The sequence below is a fragment of the Erythrolamprus reginae genome, chromosome 10 (assembly GCF_031021105.1).
Source record: "Erythrolamprus reginae isolate rEryReg1 chromosome 10, rEryReg1.hap1, whole genome shotgun sequence".
NCBI classification, from domain to species: domain Eukaryota; kingdom Metazoa; phylum Chordata; class Lepidosauria; order Squamata; family Dipsadidae; genus Erythrolamprus; species Erythrolamprus reginae.
Window position 1 is genome coordinate 6322856 of NC_091959.1, and position 19778 is coordinate 6342633.

A 19778-nucleotide genomic window follows, 5' to 3' on the forward strand; every position below is an offset into this window, starting at 1 on the left:
ATTTCAAACTGGCTCGAAGGAATGTTTCTTGTGTCGGGCTGCTTTTGCAAGGCGGTTTTAACCCTTTGCTATTTCATCTAGGGAAATGTTCCCTGCAACCTTTATTTGGGGAGGTTTCCATCCAACCTTTCTTTCTTTGGTGGGCAAAGGATTTGAAATGCGTCCGTAATCATCATAACATGGCAGCAAATTACATGAAAGAATTAAGTGCTCTGAGATTTGAACAAAAAAAACAACCCACCAGTGGTGATACAGAAACCAAAAGAAAATAGAAAGGTGCTCGATATGTTTTCGAGAGTATTGCAGAACTCGGGATTGGGGGGGGGTTAGCTTGATTTTTCTTTCCCTCCCCCCCAAAAAAATAATATTAGAACAGAATAGATTTCTTTATTGGCCAAGTGTGATTGGACACACAAGGAATTTGTCTTTGGTGCAGATGCTCTCAGCGTACATAAAAGAAAATATACATTTGTCAAGAATCACGAGGTACAACACTTAATGATTGTCATAGGGTGCAAATAAACAATAACAATCAATATTTATTTATTTATTTATTTATTTATCTATCTATCTATCAGATTTGTATGCCGCCCCTCTCCGCAGACTCGGGGCGGCTCACAGCAATAATAATACAATGTAAACAAATCCAATATTTAAGTTTAAGTTAATTTAAAACCCCAATTTCACCAATCATACATACTAACATACCATGCATAAATTTTATAAGCCTAGGGGGAGGGAAAGTCTCAATTCCCCCATGCCTGACGACAGAGGTGGGTTTTAAGGAGGTTACGAAAGGTAAGGAGGGTGGGGGCAACTCTGATATCTGTGGGGAGTTGGTTCCAAAGGGTCGGGGCTGCCACAGAGAAGGCTCTTCCCCTGGGTCCCGCCAAACGACATTGTTTCGTTGACGGGTCCCAGAGAAGGCCAACTCTGTGGGACCTAACGGGTCGCTGGGATTCGTGATTTTTTAAAATAAAAATCTTAAGGATACAGGCAACCAATTACAGTCATAATTGGGAGGAAATGGGTGAATTAATGATCTGCAGGTTAAATAGATATTATATAACTACACCCTTACTCCGCATATTGTTTAGGCAGTCAGTCAATCGAAATACCAATTTACAACAATGTCTAAGGGTAATTTCAGCAGATAATTTTCCAGCTGATTATTCTTCTGCCCTTAAATTCCCAGCTGGTAGGATCACTTTGTATTTGGGCTATCATTGTCATGGGTTTCCTTTCCCCTGTCAAGGTTAAAATTAAATACCTGATTAGGTAGGAAGGAAGCCTGTTTGCTCTCAAGGGACATAAATAAATATACAGGAGGCTTTGGCATTTGTTCAGAGAAGGGGAACTTCCCCTAATGAATTGGAGTTGTCATCTACCTCTGTGAGCTGGGAACACTTTGGGGCAGTTTGGGTACAGAAAAAAATAATGCCGGTCAGAAGTTTGATTTCCGAGTCTTATCTGCAGCAGAATGTTTAACAGGCAGTGCAGGATTTGGGCAGTGTATCTTTTGTCCTTGTTTTCCCTCTTGGTCAAACAAGGAAGCTTTTTCAAGCATTTCTCTCCCGGGTGGATAAAAATCAATACTTTTTTTTAAAAAAAATCAGATTTTAAAAATTTTAAATAGGATTTTTAAAATCAAATTTATTTTGATAAAATGCTTTTGGAGTGGAAATCTATCCAAAGGTAGTTTTCTATTTAAGACCCATGAGTAATTTCGTTTATTCGGCATGAAATGGAGCTTAGTTATGTAGCATGAGGCTGCGTATTTTGCAATGTTTACATTTTTGGTCAACTCAATGAATCCGAGCTGTGCCAACTGAGATAATGTGCCCTGCATTGAAGCATTAAGGCAACTTCACAGCCGAGACGAGACGAGAGTTTGCTCTTTAAAAATTATGATTTAAATCGAGTTGATTTAAATCAATAATAATAATAATAATTGGGGTTGGTCTAGAACAGTGATTTCCAACCTTTTTTGAGCCGCGGCACATTTTTTACATTTACAAAACCATGGGGCACATTGAGGGGGGGGGCAGCTAAAAAAAGTTTGGACAAAAAAATTATCTCTCTCTCTCTTCCTCCCTTTCGCTCTATTTCTCTCTCCCTCCCTCCCTCTTTCTCTCCCTTCCTCTTTTTTCCTTTCTCTCTCCATCCCTCTTTCTTTCTCTCTTCCTTCTTTCCTCTTTTTTGCTCTCTTTCTCTCTCCCTCCCTCTATGTCTTTCTCTCTCCCACCTTCCCTCCCTCTCTTTGTCTCTCTCTCTCTCTCTCTCTCTTTCTTTCTTTCTTTCTATCTCTTTCTTTCTCTCTCTCTCTTTCTTTCTCTCTCTTGTTTTTTCTCTCTCTTGCTCTTTCTTTCTCTCTTTCTCTCTCTCTCTTTCTCTCTCTTGTTTTCTTTCTCTCTCTGAGTTTCGCGGCACACCTGACCATGTCTCACGGCACACTAGTGTGCCGTGGCACACTGGTTGAAAAACACTGGTCTAGAAGACCTCCAAGATCCCTCTATTATTCTATTCTAATCTGGCAAGGAAACCTCTGCAAGAAAACCACCAAGCCCAAAGAGCCCCAAGACATTTCAACCCTGAACTAGAAATAACCCTCATCTCTTGGAGCTAGCATCCTATAGAAACAGCTGAATAAAGAGCCTGGACCCCTCTAGGACCATTTCTCAATCTTGGCCATTTTAAAGCTATGTGGACTTCAACTCCCAGCATTCCCCCTGCCAGCCGATGCAAATCAGTCAATCAAGGTTGCCTCTCTATTTCCTCTCTCTCTCCTAGACATGCCAAGTGTGTCAGATGCTGTTGCCGAACAAATGCAGTTATTGCGCTCATCAAAGAATCCACACCCATAAATCTCCCTATTGCTGCCCTGAGTGCGGCGCCATTTGCCGGTCAGCCTACTTCCAAACCCACGTCAAAGAGAACTGCCTGCATTATTCCCGCAAAGTCGGTTACAGGTCAGTGCTAATCTTGAGGAGGAGGAATCCCAGGGTTGGGTGGGGTGGGAGAAAGCAAGATGCCGTTTTTATGCATTTAAAAAAAGAAAACCAAGGAGAAGGACCTCAGTTCTCCTTCCCCTTTGAAGCTTTTAAGGGCCCTTTTAGCTGACCCTTTAAGACTCGTGGACTTCAACTCCCAGCATCCATCATTTCTGGGGGTTGAAATCCACAAGTCTTAAGAGTTGCCAAGGTTGGAGACCCCCAGCTCGAGAGCCAAGATGCTCTAAAAAAAGTACACTGCTCAAAAAAATTAAGGGGAACCCTCCTAGATCTGAATGAATGAAATAGTCTCACTGAATACTTGGTTCTGTACAAAGTTGAATGTGCTGACAACATGTGAAATTGACTGTCAATCAGTGTGGCTTCCTAAGTGGACAGTTTGATTTCACAGAAGTTTGATTTACTAGGAGTTATATTGTGTTGTTTAAGTGTTCCCTTTATTTATTTATTTTGAGCAGTGTATATGACTTTAAAAAAATAATAATCTCCAAATGACTGAGCTTTGGGGGCAGATTGCAGGAGTCTTACGGAACTTGCTCAAGGATCCATTCTGATATTTTTAGTTAGCGATACTGGGCATCTTTCGTTCATTTTATTTTTATTTTTAGCTGACCACAAACAGTAGAATCCTCAGCCTAGTCCTGTCACCGGTGATTTCGCCAGCCTTAGCCCCTGTGAAAAGGGACTCTTTTTTTGTTTATATTTTTCACCAGCTGACTTTCTCAGACGTTGCTACAGCGAGGGAACAATGTCTTGCCCGTTACTCCTTTCTGGAAAATTATGGTTCTTTTCTTCTGGTGCAGGAATGACCAGCAGAGAAGAAGGAGCGAGGCTTAAACTCAGATTAATATTTTCAGCCCGGCTTCAGAGAATTGATATGGTGGGGTGGACCTCATTTTTGCATACTCCCTCTTAACTATCTCAACCTCCGATGTCTACCCATTATCTGCAGCAAGCTATCTAGGCTGCTATCCTGTAACCCAGTGATGGCGAACCTATGGCATGGGGGCCACAGGTGGCGTGCGGAACCATATCTGCTGGCACGTGAGCCGTTGCCCTAGCTCAGATCCAACGTGCATGTGTATGCCGGCCAGCTGAATTTGGGCTCGCACAAAGGCTCTGGGAGGGCGTTTTTGGCTTCCAGAGAACCTCCGGGGGGGTGGGAGAGGGTGTTTTTACCCTCCCCTGGCTACAGGGAAGCCTTTGGAGCCTGGGGAGGGCAAAACAGGAGCCTACTGGGCCCAGCCGAAGTTGGGAAACAGGCCGTTTCCAGCCTCCAGGGGATGTGGGAAGCTGTTTTTGCCCTCCCCGTGCATTAAATTATGGGTGTGGCCACTGGCGCATGCACAATAGTGCATGACACATGCTCTTTTGGCACCAGAGGGGGGGAAAAGGTTCGCCGTCCCTGCTATAACCTGTGAACGTTCACAGGTTCTTCACAAATGATTTATGGTCCCATTTCCTGACTTGTCTCCAGGGATGACGCTGGCAGATGTGCTGCCTTCCAGCTGAGTGTGTCCTCTCCTTTTTTCTCCCCCAGGTGCAGCCACTGCGGAGTGGTGTTCATGTCGCAGGCTATGCTGAAAGTCCACATTCACGAGAAGCACTGCGAGGTCTTCCACAAGTGTTCGTTCTGCCCCATGGCCTTCAAGTCTGCCGACAGCACCACCGCACACATTAACAGCCAGCACCCTGCGGAGCCTCACAAGACATCTCAGTAAGTGGCCTGCTCAGGACGTGGACTTTTTTGTATCGTTCTACAGTGTCTGGAGTTTCTTTGCCTCCTTCATCTGAGCCATGGTGGCTCAATGCGGTATTACAGACTAACTTTGCCCGCTGCCTGGAGTTCGATTTAGAGTGGCTCAAGGTTGACTAGGCTTTCCTTCCTTCCTTCCTTCCTTCCTTCCTTCCTTCCTTCCTTCCTTCCTTCCTTCCTTCCTTCCCTCCCTCTCTCTTTCCTTCCTTCCTTCCCTCCCTCCCTCCCTCTTTCCTTCCTTCCTTCCTTCCTTCCTTCCTTCCTGTTAAAATGCAGTATTAAAGATTAACTCTGCCCAACACTAGGAGTTCGATTTAGAGTGGCTCAAGATTGACTCAGCTTTCCTTCCTTCCTTCCTTCCTTCCTTCTCTTCCTTTCTTCCTTCTTTCCTTCCCTCCTTCCTTCTTTCCTTCCTTCCTTCTTGTTAAAATGCAGTATTAAAGACTAACTGCCCAACACCAGGAGTTCGATTTAGAGTGGCTCAAGATTATCATATAAATACGATAAATAATGATTTTAATGTTTTGATTGCCCAATCCAGTGGACTTTGAAGTCTTGGTCTATTTGCTTTCCCTGCTTCGTTCATTCCTGAAGGTTCTCGTTTTTCCACCTGCAGGGTGATCTACAAATGTTCCTGTGAGACGGTCTTCAACAAGAAGAGACTTCTACAAGAGCACTTCCAGCAAAATGCCAACCGGCTGATGGTGGGCGTGTTCAAGTGCCCCCACTGCCAACTGGTGTATATGCAGAAGCTGCAGTTGATGCAGCACGTCAAGGTCGGTAGTTCAAAGCCACTGTCACCTTTCAGGCTCATCCCTTAAAACACCTGGGCTGCCTTTTATTTTCCCCACCTCTGATGGGCGTTTTCTTAAGAGTGAAGTTGCTTAACTATGATTTAAATGTCAGCCACAAACGACTGAATTTAAAGAACAAGCTAAGCCTATAAGTTGCAGAGTACAGTGACTGGGTTGGCATAGCCTGTTAGTCCCGACATGACAACTTAGCATAGCCAGGACAGCATCCTAAAATCACCTTATTTATTTACGTATTAAAAGTTGTGGTGGCGCAGTGGTTAGAGTGCAGTACTGCAGGCTACTTCTGCTGACTGCTAGCTGCCTGCAGTTTGGCAGTTCGAGTGTCCCCAGGCTCAAGGTTGACTCAGCCTTCCTTCCATCCTTCCAAGGTCAATAAAATGAGGACGCAGATTGTTGGGGGAAATATGCTGACTCTGTAAACCATTTAGAGAGGGCTTTGAAGCACTATGAAGCGGTATATAAGTCTTAAGTGCTATTTATGTATGTATGTATGTATGTATGTATGTATGTATGTATGTATGTATGTATCTTTCAGCTGTGGCGAGGGGGGCGTTTGCCCAGGTTCGCCTGGTGCACCAGTTGCGGCCCTATCTGGACCGGGACTCACTGCTCACAGTCACTCATGCCCTCATCACCTCGAGGTTCGACTACTGTAATGCTCTCTACATGGGGCGACCTTTGAAAAGTGTTCGGAAACTTCAGATCGTGCAGAATGCAGATGCGAGAGCAGTCATGGGCTTACTTAGGTATGCCCATGTTTCACCAACACTCCGCAGTCTGCATTGGTTGCCAATCAATTTCCGGTCACCATTCAAAGTGTTGGTTATGACCTATAAAGCCCTTCATGGCACCGGACCAGAATATCTCCGGGACCGCCTTCTGCCGCACGAATCCCAGCGACCGATTAGGTCCCACAGAGTGGGCCTTCTCCGGGTCCCGTCGACTAAGCAATGTCATTTGGCAGGACCCAGGAGAAGATCCTTCTCTGTGGCAGCCCCGACCCTCTGGAACCAGCTCCCCCCAGATATCAGAGTTGCCCCACCCTCCTCGCCTTTCGTAAGCTCCTTAAAACCCACCTCTGTCGTCAGGCGTGGGGGAATTGAAATTTCCCTTCCCCCTAGGCTTATAGAATTTATACATGGTATGCTTGAATGTATGAGTGGTTCTTTAAATTGGGGTTTTTTAGATTGCTTTTAATATTAGGTTTGTTTACATTGTCTTTTTATATTGTTGTTAGCCGCCCCGAGTCTTCGGAGAGGGGCGGCATACAAATCTAATAAATAAGTAAGTAGATAAGTAAATAAGTAAGTAAATAAGTAAATAAATAAGTAAGTAAATATGTAAGTAAATAAGTAAGTAAGTAAGTAAATAAATAAGTAAATAAGTAAGTAAATAAATAAATAAATAAGTAAGTAAGTAAATAAGCAAATAAATAAGTAAATATGTAAGTAAATAAGTAAGTAAATAAGCAAATAAATAAGTAAATAAGTAAGTAAATAATTAAATAAATAAGTAAATATGTAAGTAAGTAAATAAATAAGTAAATAAGTAAGTAAGTAAGTAAATAAATAAGTAAATAAGTAAGTAAATAATTAAATAAATAAGTAAGTAAGTAAACAAGCAAATAAATAAGTAAATAAGTAAGTAAGTAAGTAAATAAGTAAATAAGTAAGTAAATAAGCAAATAAATAAGTAAATAAGTAAGTAAGTAAGTAAGTAAATAAGCAAATAAATAAGTAAATATGTAAGTAAATAAGTAAATAAATAAGTAAATATGTAAGTAAGTAAATAAATAAATAAATAATAAAATAAATAAAATAAAATAAATTAAGAAGAGATGCAGAGGCTGACACTGAGCTCGATTCCTTGACTTTTTGACTAGAGCATCCATGGAGTCCCGGAAAACCCCCAGGATTTCCCCGGCACTCGGCCGAAGGTTGAGACGACCGCCACGCCCAGTCCCGTCCTTCCCACGCCCAAGGAACTGTCCATCGTCAACGGTACTTCTCAGCCCACCTCTTTGCCCGCGAAAGGCGTCAGCCCGGAATCCAAGGCAAAGTCCAAACCGGGCAGTTGGACTTGCCGGGAGTGCTCGCAGTGGATCCCCGATCGTGAAACTTACGTGTCCCACATGAGGAAAAGCCACGGAAAGGTAACCTCTTGCTTGTTGAAGCATAGGACAAGGGTGTCCAGCAAACCTGGAGAACAGGGAAATCAGGGAATTATCAGGGAATTCGTGAAAAAAACCAGAATAAATCAGGGGGGGAAACCAAACTATTAAAATGTTTAAAAGTCAGGGGGAAATCATGTTTTTTAAAAAAACGGATCGCGCTGCCTGGCAGATTCAAGCAAAAATGAACATAAATGTGGCAACAACTTGCTTCCTCAGCTACCGATATTTGTCCACGGCTTAGACCAGTGTTTCCCCAACCTTGGCCACTTGAAGATATCTGGACTTCAACTCCCAGAATTCCCCAGCCAGCAAATGCTGGCTGGGGAATTCTGGGAGTGGAAGTCCAGATATCTTCAAGTGGCCAAGGTTGGGGAAACACTGGCTTAGCCGTTTGGTATGACGTCATCTACGACCATGCCTTAAGTTATAGAGAAATATTAGGGAAATATCAGGGAATTTCAGAATGCTTTCTCCCCTGGACACCCTGGACATTCTCCCCCATCATTTTTAATATGGTTGCGTCTTCTAACTTCCTAGCAATGCAGTGGAAACAGGAAGAAGACTCCTGCTTGTATTCTTCCCCTTCCTTCTGGTTATTTTATGCTGTTGTTTTACGTTATGTGCATGTTTGCTGGAATTGGGTATGTCTGGGTTAATGAAAAGAAGGACTGGGGGTGACAGGACAGGATATTTGAGGACTCCTACAAAGACAAGGGGTGGGGGTTCAGCCTATTTTCCAAAGCACCTGAAGGCAAGACAAAAAGCAATGGGTGGAAACTAAACAAGGAGAGAAGCAACTTGGAACAAAAGGAGGAATTTCCTGATAGTTAGAACAATTAATCAGTGGAACAACCTGCCTCCAGAAGTTGTGAATGCTCCAACACTGGAAGTTTTAAAGAAGATGTTGGAGTCTACCGAGAGGGGCGGCATACAAATCTAATAAAGAGAGAGAGAGAGAGAGAGAGAGAGAGAGATAGACAGATAGACAGATAGATAGAGAGAGATAGGTAGATAGATAGATAGATAGAGAGAGAGAGAGAGAGAGAGAGAGATAGGTAGATAGATAGATAGAGAGAGAGAGAGAGAGAGAGATAGATAGATAGATAGATAGATGATAGATAGAGATAGATAGAGAGATAGATAGATAGATAGATAGATAGAGATAGATAGAGAGATAGAGATAGAGAGAGAGAGAGAGAGAGAGAGAGAGAGAGAGAGATAGATAGATAGATAGATAGATAGATAGATAGATAGATAGAGATGGATGGATAGATAGATAGATAGATAGATAGATAGAGATAGATAGATAGATAGATAGATAGATAGATAGATAGATAGATAGATAGATAGATAGATAGATAGATAGATAGAGATGGATAGAGAGAGAGAGAGAGAGAGAGAGAGAGATAGATAGACAAACAAACAAACCATCTGTCTGAAGTGGTGTAGGGTTCTCTGCCTGAGGAGGGGGTTGGACTAGAAGACCTCCAAGGTCCCTTCCAACTCTTCTTTTTCTGTTTCTAAACTGACTCTTCCGGTCCCTTTGCAGAACATGAAGAGGTTTCCCTGCCGACAGTGCGAGAGGTCGTTCGGTGCCTCCAACAGTCTGCACAGACACGTTCGCAATAATCACGACACAGCAAAGAAACTCTACACTTGCTGGTGAGTCTGGGAGGGAAGAAACGATGTGCTTGTACACATCCCCTGCTCCTGTCCTTTCCTGCCTGCCTGACTGAGGGACCGTTTTCGTTTCCAGGAGATCCCGTGATGAGGTTAAATAAGGTTCAGGAGGGAAGTGTTTTTAATAGGAAAGTGAACACGAGAACAAGGGGACACAATCTGAAGTTAGTTGGGGGAAAGATCAAAAGCAACGTGAGAAAATATTATTTCACTGAAAGAGTAGTAGATCCTTGGAACAAACTTCCAGCAGACGTGGTTGGTAAATCCACAGTAACTGAACTTAAACATGCCTGGGATAAACATAGATCCATCCTAAGATAAAATACAGGAAATAGTATAAGGGCAGACTAGATGGACCATGAGGTCTTTTTCTGCCGTCAGACTTCTATGCTTCTATGTTTCTAAGCCAGGCATAGAAAAACCTATCTTGGCTACAAAAAATTCCAGTTTAAGAAAGGCTGTTCCACATCAAACACTCACTGCCCAAAACTGTTTCTTTATACTTCCTTTTCTAACTCCTAAAGGGGTTTTCATTCATGTTACGCTGTCTGGCTAATGGGGAGCTTAATTCCCTACCAAGACATCATTTAAACCTCCTTCACTGACAACTGACTAACCTAGAAAACAGTGCCAAGTTATGCCCATGTTTCACCAACACTCCGCAGTCTGCATTCAATTTCCGGTCACAATTCAAAGTGTTGGTTATGACCTTTAAAGCCCTTCATGGCACCGGACCAGAATATCTCCGAGACCGCCTTCTGCCGCACGAATCCCAGCGACCAATTAGGTCCCACAGAGTGGGCCTTCTCCGGGTCCCATCAACTAAACAATGTCGGTTGGCGGGCCCCAGGGGAAGAGCCTTCTCTGTGGCGGCCCCGACTCTCTGGAACCAATTCCCCCCAGAGATTAGAACTGCCCCTACTCTCCTTGCCTTTCGTAAGCTCCTTAAAACCCACCTTTGTCATCAGGCATGGGGGAACTGAGACATCTCCCCCGGGCCTATACAATTTATGCATGGTATGTTTGTATGTATGTTTGCTTAGCAAATGGGTTTTTAAAAAAATATTTTAAATTACAATTTAGATTTGTCATGAATTGTTGTATTTTGTTGTGAGCCGCCCCGAGTCTGCAGAGAGGGGCGGCATACAAATCTAAATAATAAATAAATAAATTTTCTGCGGAACCTGTTTCAGGCTAGAGTTTATTCCTGTTATTCTTCCTGCGGAAAACATTTTAAGGAGGAGGAGAAGGGGGGAAAAAAAGTTGTTATTTTAATTAATTAATTTATTTTATTTATTTATTAGTTGGACTTGTATGCCGCCCCTCTCCGAAGACTCGGGGCGGCTCACAACAAGTAAAAACAGTCACAACAATCCAATGAATTAAAATATTTAACGATTTAAGAAAAACCCCATGTAATAGCAAACACACACACAAGCATACCATGTATAAATTAACATGCCCAGGGGAGATGTTTAGTTTCCCCATGCCTGACGGCAAAGGTGAGTCTTAAGGAGTTTTCGGAAGGCAGGAAGAGTAGGGGCAGTTCTAATCTCCGGGGGGAGTTGGTTCCAGAGAGCCGGCGCCGCCACAGAGAAGGCTCTTCCCCTGGGACCCGCCAACCGGCATTGTTTAGTTGAGGCACCCCGCAAGGGAGAGACCTCGGAGCCGACCTCTGACCCCCCACTAACACCGACTGCGACCGGCCAGAGAGGTAGGAGGAGAACCACTGAAGCACAGTGCCTCCCACCCCCAGCCCCTCCAACCGGCGCAGAAGGATACCATGGTCGATGGTATCGAAAGCCGCTGAGAGATCGAGGAGCACCAGGACAGAGGATAAACCCCTGTCCCGGGCCCGCCAGAGATCATCCATCAACGCGACCAAAGCGGTTTCCGTGCTGTAACCGGGCCTGAAACCCGACTGCTGGGGACCTAGATAATTGAACTACAGATGGGGAATTCTAAGGGTTGCTTTAACTGGTGTATGTGAAGAGAGCACGTCTGGGTTCATATCTAATCTTGGGATTTTAAAGGCCTCCTCTCTGGGGCCTCCTGCATTCCTGTCACAAGCTGTTAACAAACGTAAAATTGTGGTTCCCACCAAGACTTCAGACAAAACATTAAGCGTCCCACTGCAAACCTTTTATTTCCGCCCCGTTCTTATCAGCCCTGAAGCTGTGATCCAAGGCCACTTTTGATATCGCTGGAATTGGCAGCTAGCTTCCAATCTACTAAGAGGTAGAATTTTTGTCTCTTTAGAAAAACAGGTCTTGTTCCTGGGAGATATTGCTGTAAAATTTGCAACGTTTGTGCTCAAGATGCTTTCTCACCAACGAGACTTAGCTCACAAGAAATCATAGAAATCCAATTAATGATAAAGTCCATCTGGTGAGAAAATTGCACGGATCTCCTTCAAGGACATTGTTCAGACGATTCAGAATAGATGCAAAGTCACATATTGGATATGGATGGATGGATGGATGGATGGATGGATGGATGGATGGATGGATGGATAGATAGATAGATAGATAGATAGATAGATAGATAGATAGATAGATAGATAGGTGATAGATGGATGGATGGATGGATAGATAGATAGATAGATAGATAGATAGATAGATAGATAGATAGATAGATAGATATAGGTGATAGATAGGTAGATAGATAGGTAGATGGTAGGTAGATAGATAGATAGATGATAGATAGATAGATAGATAGATAGATAGATAGATAGATTATAGATAGATAGATTATAGATAATAGATAGATAGATAATAGATAGATAGATAGATAGATAGATAGATAATAGATAGATAGATAGATAGATAGATAGATAGATAGATAGATTATAGATGATAGATAGATAGATAGATTATAGATAATAGATAGATAGATAGATAGAAAGATAGATAGAAAGATAGATTATAGATGATAGATAGATAGATAGATAGATTATAGATAGATGATAGATAGATAGATAGATAGATAGATAGATTATAGATAGATAGATAGATAGATAGATAGATAGATAGATAGATAGATAGATAGATAGATAGATTATAGATAATAGATAGATAGATAATAGATAGATAGATTGATAGATAATAGATAGATTATAGATAGATAGATAGATTATAGATGATAGATAGATAGATAGATTATAGATAATAGATAGATAGATAGCTAGATAGATAGAAAGATAGATAGATAGATAGACAGACAGATAGATCCTTCACATAATTTCTACATCTCCCGTTCATTCTTTTTTCTCAAGGTCATTTTCACATGGGCCTGTGATACATTTCCATTTTTGTAGAGGGACAGATCTCCTATTATAGGACTCTTGTTTTTTTTTTGCACAAACAGGGTTGTTTGAGGCAATTACGACACAGGGCCTTATGATTTTTTCTTATTACATCTCAGTAGTTTACAGATGTGTGCTGGGAAGAGAGATCCACAAATCTTAAACGGTGCCCAGGTTCCTTCCAGTTCTGCACTTCTGTGAAAATTCTGTGAAAATAGACTGCAGAGTGAAGATAGGAAATGGTCGCACAGGGAGAGCCTGAGAAATCCAGTTGCATTGACGGCATTTTTTTTCTTTTGTTGTTGTGTATTTCGCAGGTATTGCACAGACGAAATCCAGACATTTCCTCAGCCATCGATGCTGGAGAGTCACATGAGCCTCATGCACGGCATCAAAAATCCAGATCTTTCCCAGATATCCAAAGACTTGACAAAAGTAATCCGCAGTGTTTTAGTTAAAATATGGAGGCGGTGCAGTCAGGCGGTAGGGAAAGCAAGTAGGATGCTTGGCTGCATAGCTAGAGGTATAAAAAGCAGGAAGAGGGAGATTGTGATCCCCTTATATAGAGCGCTGGTGAGACCCCATTTGGAATACTGTGTTCAGTTCTGGAGACCTCACCTACAAAATTGAGCAGGTCCACAGACGGGCTACAAGAATGGTGGAAGGTCTTAAGCATAAAACGTTATCAGGAAAGACTTCATGAACTCAATCTGTATAGTCTGGAGGACAGAAGGAAAAGGGGGGACATGATGGAAACATTTAAATATGTTAAAGGGTTAAATAAGGTTCAGGAGGGAAGTGTTTTTAATAGGAAAGTGAACACAAGAACAAGGGGACACAATCTGAAGTTAGTTGGGGGAAAGTTCAAAAGCAACGTGAGAAAATATTATTTCACTGAAAGAGTAGTAGATCCTTGGAACAAACTTCCAGCAGACGTGGTTGGTAAATCCACAGTCACTGAATTTAAACATGCCTGGGATAAACATATATCCATTGTAAGATAAAATACAGGAAATAGTATAAGGGCAGACTAGATGGACCATGAGGTCTTTTTCTGCCATCAGTCTTCTATGTTTCTATGTTTCTATTTGATTTGATTTGATTTGAATGCCGCCCCTCTACGTGGACTTGGGGCGACTTACATTTCTGGCTGGGACAACCTCCTGCAGCCTCCTCATGGCCCTCCCTCTTTTTTCCCTGGCAGAGGGCTGCAGGAGGCTGTCCCAGCCAAAAATGGAGCTTGTGAGCTTGTTTTCACCGGCAGATGCATCACAGGCCAGCTCTTCAGTATTTTCAGAAGAGCCCTGTGGGCCAGATCTAAGCACCCTGCAGGCCATATCCAGTCCACAGGCCTTGAGTTTGACGCCCCTGGTTTAGGGGTGTCATGGACAGCTTTGGTAATGGGGTGTGAGGAGGAGGAGGAGGAAGAAGCATCAATACGGTTCTTATTGCTCTTAGCGAGCATCGTTTGGCTGGTGGGCTGACGGGTACGATAAGCACACGGCCTTTGTTTTGCAGACGAAATCTCCAAAGAGAGTAACCGCCGATGGTCCGAGTCCGATGGAAGTGGCCGCGTCCGGATCCGACGATCCACCAGCAAAGAAACTGAAGGCAGCCCGCTGGAAGTGCGCAAAGTGTGGCTTTGCGACGGCCACCGAGACTGAATTTCTGGAACACATACCTCGGCACAAGTCAGACAGTTCCACTTCGCAGTGCCTGCTCTGCGGCTTGTGTTACACGTCGCACCTGTCTCTGAACAGGCACCTCTTTATCGTTCATAAAGTGAAAGATCCGGAAGAAGGAGGAGAAGAGGAGGAGGAGGAGGAGGAGGAAGAAGAGCCAGAGAGTGCAAAAAAGATTCCGGAAATGGAAAGGAGAGAGAACGGACTGGGCGACGCCAACCCCAGCGAGACCAGCAGGGCAAAAGGAGAGACTTCCAAGAGCAGAGACTCGGAGCGCGACGGCGCGCCCTGCAGCAGAGAGAAAAGCAGCTCCCAGAACAAACCCACCAAGTCTCCCTCTATTTAAGAGTCCTGCTCAGCTGCCCCAGAAACCTTGCTTGGAGGAGGGAGGGAGGACTGTTCATTTGATGGGCGTTAAGGCTCAGTGCATTTTGAATCGGGGAGGGAAATTGACAAAGCCATCAACTCCCCAGCACTAAATGAGTAGTGGAAAGGGGAAACAGAGAGAGAAAGAAAAATTAGAAGAGTCTTTCTCAATTTTGGCCGCTTTAAGAGGTGTGGACTTCAACTCCCAGAATTCCCCTGGCTGGGAATTCTGGGAGTTGAAGTCCGCACCTCTTAAAGCCCCCAAAATTGAGGAAGACTAGCATATAGGATAATCCTGGCAAATTTTCTTCCAGCAAAAAACGCATTCACCTGCTGCCCAAGACTTTTTGCCTATTAGCTCAGATTTTTTTTAAAAAAAATTAAGAATACAGTAGTACCTCTAGATACGAGCTGCTCTACATGCGAGTATTTCAAGATACGAGCCACAAGGGGAGAGACATTTCTGTTCTATTCCCGAGCTCAAATTCGGGATACGAGCCGAGCGTCCACTAGGTGGCGCAAGAATCCTTGCTTTTGGTTATCTCGGAGGGGAAGAACAACTTGTTCCAGATATGAGTTGCCTCGAGATACAAGCTCCCGTATGGAACGAATTATGCTCGTATCTAGGGGTACTACTATGCAGTCCTTCCTCCCACTCCCTTCAACACCCACCCCCTTCGCCCCAACCCCCTGCCAGGAATCTTCTGGCCATATCACCACTCACTAATAGGTTTGTTTTTCCTTTCAAAACAAAGATTCCACCCCCCTAGCCTGAAAAATTACCTTTCAGACACTCTTGTGAATGAAACCTGTGCTTCACACACACCCTCCTACAAAATACATACCCCAGCACTATTTAGTAGCAGGTGTTTCTTTTTTCTTTTTTTTCTTTTTTCATTTTTGAGAAAATATTACAAAAAGGGAGAGCCCTGCTTAATCTTGGCAGGGGAGAAATCAGTTGCATGTCTGCTTTAAGATTTGCTCTCTCCTTACACAGACAAACACACGTACACACCTGGAAGTATTGATCACACATGGCGGGTGGATTCTAAGACCCCCTTCTCACTCCCATCTAGGGCTTGGAGACACAGGTATTTTTTTTTAAACGACAACCCGCCCAGGTAAATAATTGGCATCTCTCTTAAGAAAGAATTTGATTTTTTTTAAAGAAAAAAAATGTGAGACTTCCACTTCTGCATTTTTGCTGTCTCTTTCTTCCATGGTTAGCACTTCCGTCCTTCCTCGAATCGGGGAGCGACGTCCTTCGCTCCCCTGAACTGTTAAGGATCAGAGCTGCTTCCAATCCTGGTTGAAAGCTACCGAGAGCCAGGAAGGGGGATAGATCGGCTTGGTTTATTTTCCTTCTAGCATGGTCCCGTTTTTTGTCGTTTTTTTCCAGCTGGGATACAAAATTGGGAGGATAAAAGAAGCCAGAAGTCTCTCTTGATATTGGGTGAGCAAAGTTAGGACCGGTGGACTTCAATTCCCAGAATTCCTGGGTTGCTCAGGAATTCTGGGAATTGAAGTCCACCAGTCCTAATATCACCGTAGTTGCTCGCCCCTACTTTTAAGAATGTCTTCTGCTTGTTGGTTCAGAAAATGCAAGAATTTGGGGCTGATGGTGATTATTCCATAGGGGGGGGGAGTGTGGATCGCAGCCTGATTTTTTCTCAAATACACCTGCTCTTCCAAAGCACACCTTTTTCCTGCTCAGCCCTCTCCAGATTTATTTTTTGTCTCTCTTTCCCCCCTACCCATCAATTGGAGATTGCTTTCCTCCCTTTAACCTCTTGACTCATACCCTCACCTGTGGCTTCCACCCCCCACCCCACCCCGTGTGCTTTTCCTCGCACTTCCTATAATATTTTTATTTGTTCGTTCGTTCGTTTGTTTTAATACGGTTGTTATGTTTCAAGTCGGAGACCCCTGCTCATTGTTTACTATAAATAATTTAAAAAGCAAAAAAAAAAAATTACCCTATTTATCATACGGCCCATTTGAATCGCTCACTTTCTCGTCCAGACGTGTTTTGATAAAAACCCTTTGTATTTTTTGATACCGTGTACATTTTAGTCTAGGGAATGTTTTACAAGTTAGCCTAGCTATAGTTAACAATAGCAGGGGGCCGGGAGGACATTTCTCTCAAGCCATCACATATCTATTTAATCCGCAGTGGCATCTGTGCCTTGCTATAATGTTTACTTCAAAGTATTTCAAATAAAAACCATCTAATAATGGAGTGGCGTCCAACCTCCGTTCTCTGACCTCGCAGCTCTCTCCCAAATCCACAGTGGCCCTTCAGACCCATTGCTGGACATGCATTACGGAGCCTCAAATACCGTAGCTTACCTTGATCTCAGTGCTTAGACCAGAGGTGTAAAACTCAAAGCCCACATACTGGATCCGGCACGCCAGGTGCTTAGATCTGGCCTGGATCTGCGTGAAGATTTGCTCTCTCCTTACACACACACAGGTCTGGAAGTATTGATCACACATGGCGGTGAATTCTAAGACCCCCTTCTCTCTCCCACCTAGGGTTTCTCATCAAAGTTGGAGATACAGATGTTAGGGGTGTTGTTTTTTTTAAAAAATGCCCAGGTAAATAATTGACATCTAAAAGAAAGAATTAGATTTTTATTTTTTTAAAGTCAGGCTTCCACGTCTGCAGTCTCTTCTGAGCAGAGCCAGGTTACAAGCGGTGTGCCACAAGGGTGTGTTCTGGGTTCTATTCTTTTTAATATGTTTGTGAGTGACATAGGGGAAGGTTTGGTAGGGAAGGTTTGCCTATTTGCCGATGACTCTAAAGTGTGCAATAGGGTTGATATTCCTGGAGGGGTCTGTAATATGGTAAATGATTTAGCTTTACTAGATAAATGGTCAAAGCAATGGAAACTGCAGTTTAATGTTTCCAAATGTAAAACAATGCACTTGGGGAAAAGGAATCCTCAATCTGAGTATTGCATTGGCAGTTCTGTGTTAGCAAAAACTTCAGAAGAGAAGGATTTAGGGGTCGTGATTTCTGACAGTCTCAAAATGGGTGGGCAGTGTGGTCGGGCAGTAGGGAAAGCAAGTAGGATGCTTGGCTGCATAGCTAGAGGTAAAACAAGCAGGAAGAGGGAGATTATGATCCCGCTATATAGAGTGCTGGTGAGACTACATTTGGAATACTGTGTTCAGTTCTGGATACCTCACCTACAAAAAGATATTGACAAAATTGAACGGGTCCAAAGACGGGCTCCAAGAATGGTGGAAGGTCTTAAGCATAAAACGTATTAGGAAAAACTTAATGAACTCAATCTGTATAGTCTGGAGGACAGAAGGAAAAGGGGGGACATAATCGAAACATTTAAATACATTAAAGGGTTAAATAAGGTTCAGGAGGGAAGTGTTTTTAATAGGAAAGTGAACACAAGAACAAGGGGACACAATCTGAAGTTAGTTGGGGGAAAGATCAAAAGCAACATGAGAAAATATTATTTTACTGAAAGAGTAGTAGATCCTTGGAACAAACTTCCAGCAGACATGGTAGATAAAACCACAGTGACTGAAATTAAACATGCCTGGGATAAACATATATCCATCCTAAGATAAAATACGTATAAGGGCAGACTAGATGGACCATGAGGTCTTTTTCTGCCGTCAATCTTCTATGTTTCTCTACCATGGTTAGCACCACCATTCCCCTCCTTCAGATCGCGGAGCGACGTCCATCGCTCCCCTGAACTGTTAAGGATCAGAGCTGCTTCCAATCCTGGTTGAAAGCTACCGAGAGCCAGGAAGGGGAATAGATTGGCTTGGTTTATTTTCTTTCTAGCATGGTCCCATTTCCCCCCCCCCCCCCTAAGCTGGGTGCTTAGATCTGGCCTGGAAACAGTAAAGGATGAATTGGGTGCTCTAGGGTGGAGCTCCATTTTTGCTACTCCCACTGCGTCCCCGTCCCTCCCGCCCATCCGGGCAGTAGCCCACCCCTGGGTATAAATATTGCTGAAGCATGAAGATGGAGGAATGAGGCCGGGTCATCTTTTAATAATAAGTATGTGTGGGGCACAAAAGGCCTGTGCATAGTAATCTCAAGGTTAGCACCTGATTGCTGTTAAGATTCCACCACTCCTGCAAAGCTGCACCAGATCAGGTGCAGCTTTGGAGGGAGGAGAGGAACTCATTCTTTTACTTAAAAGTATTAAGTGCTTTTCACTTAAAAGCATTATGCTTAAGTATAAATATTTAAAGGTGTTATACTTAAGTATAACTACTTAAAAGTATTATACTTTTCACTTAAAAAGTATTAAGTGAAACAAAGCATTTAAAAAAAGGAATCTTCTGATAATTACAATATAATGTTCGCTGGTTGCTCAGTTCCCAAATAGGGGGAAATTGTTTGCCAATCAAATTGTCACCACCTCTGGACAGAGGTACATATTATGGCTGGCTGGGGGATTCTGGGAATTTTAGTCCATGATTCTCAAAAGTTCCCAAAGTTTTTTTTTTCCCCAACTCACCTTTGGGGAAATTGGAAAAAAACCAAAATCAGGCAGTAAAAAGAATAAAAAGGCTCTTTATAAACTCACCAAGACTTGTTCTATCGTTCAAATGAGATTTTCACTTAAACTTTGACACTTGAAGTGTCATTTAAGAATTTGCAGGGGATTTTTATTGCATTGCAACAAGGCCCGCCTAGAAATCTGCAAAAAATAAATAAAAATCCCCCCCCCCCCAATCTAAAACCCCGATTTTCATATTAAAGAAGGGTGTCTCAATATAGCCAGGAGGACTTCACAGCAAACCCTCCTTTGTAAAAAAAAAAAAAAAATGCCGCTCTAGGACCCGCTCCCGCTCTACTACTGGTGCAGAACCAGAAAGTGACGTTGTCCCCCTCAATACGACCTCCTTCGGGGCCGGTCTAGGCAGGCCTCGAGATCTACGTTTTCCCCCTCCTCCAACTTTACCATCACTTGGGTTGGCCGGATATTAGATGTGTGGCGGCGCGGAAG

General features: G+C 43.2%; 1 protein-coding gene across 1 annotated transcript in view; it reads left to right on the forward strand.

Moving 5' to 3' along the window:
- Positions 1–14939, forward strand: part of ZNF592 (zinc finger protein 592) — a 43704-nt gene extending 28765 nt beyond the window's left edge. The window contains exons 3-9 of the mRNA XM_070761960.1: positions 2791–2969; positions 4552–4728; positions 5384–5543; positions 7465–7734; positions 9305–9417; positions 13057–13174; positions 14258–14939. Of these exons, the coding sequence (XP_070618061.1) occupies positions 2791–2969; positions 4552–4728; positions 5384–5543; positions 7465–7734; positions 9305–9417; positions 13057–13174; positions 14258–14767 (1527 nt within the window). The 3' untranslated portion in view covers positions 14768–14939. The remainder of the gene's footprint in view (positions 1–2790; positions 2970–4551; positions 4729–5383; positions 5544–7464; positions 7735–9304; positions 9418–13056; positions 13175–14257) is intronic.
- Positions 14940–19778: the final 4839 nt, after the last annotated feature.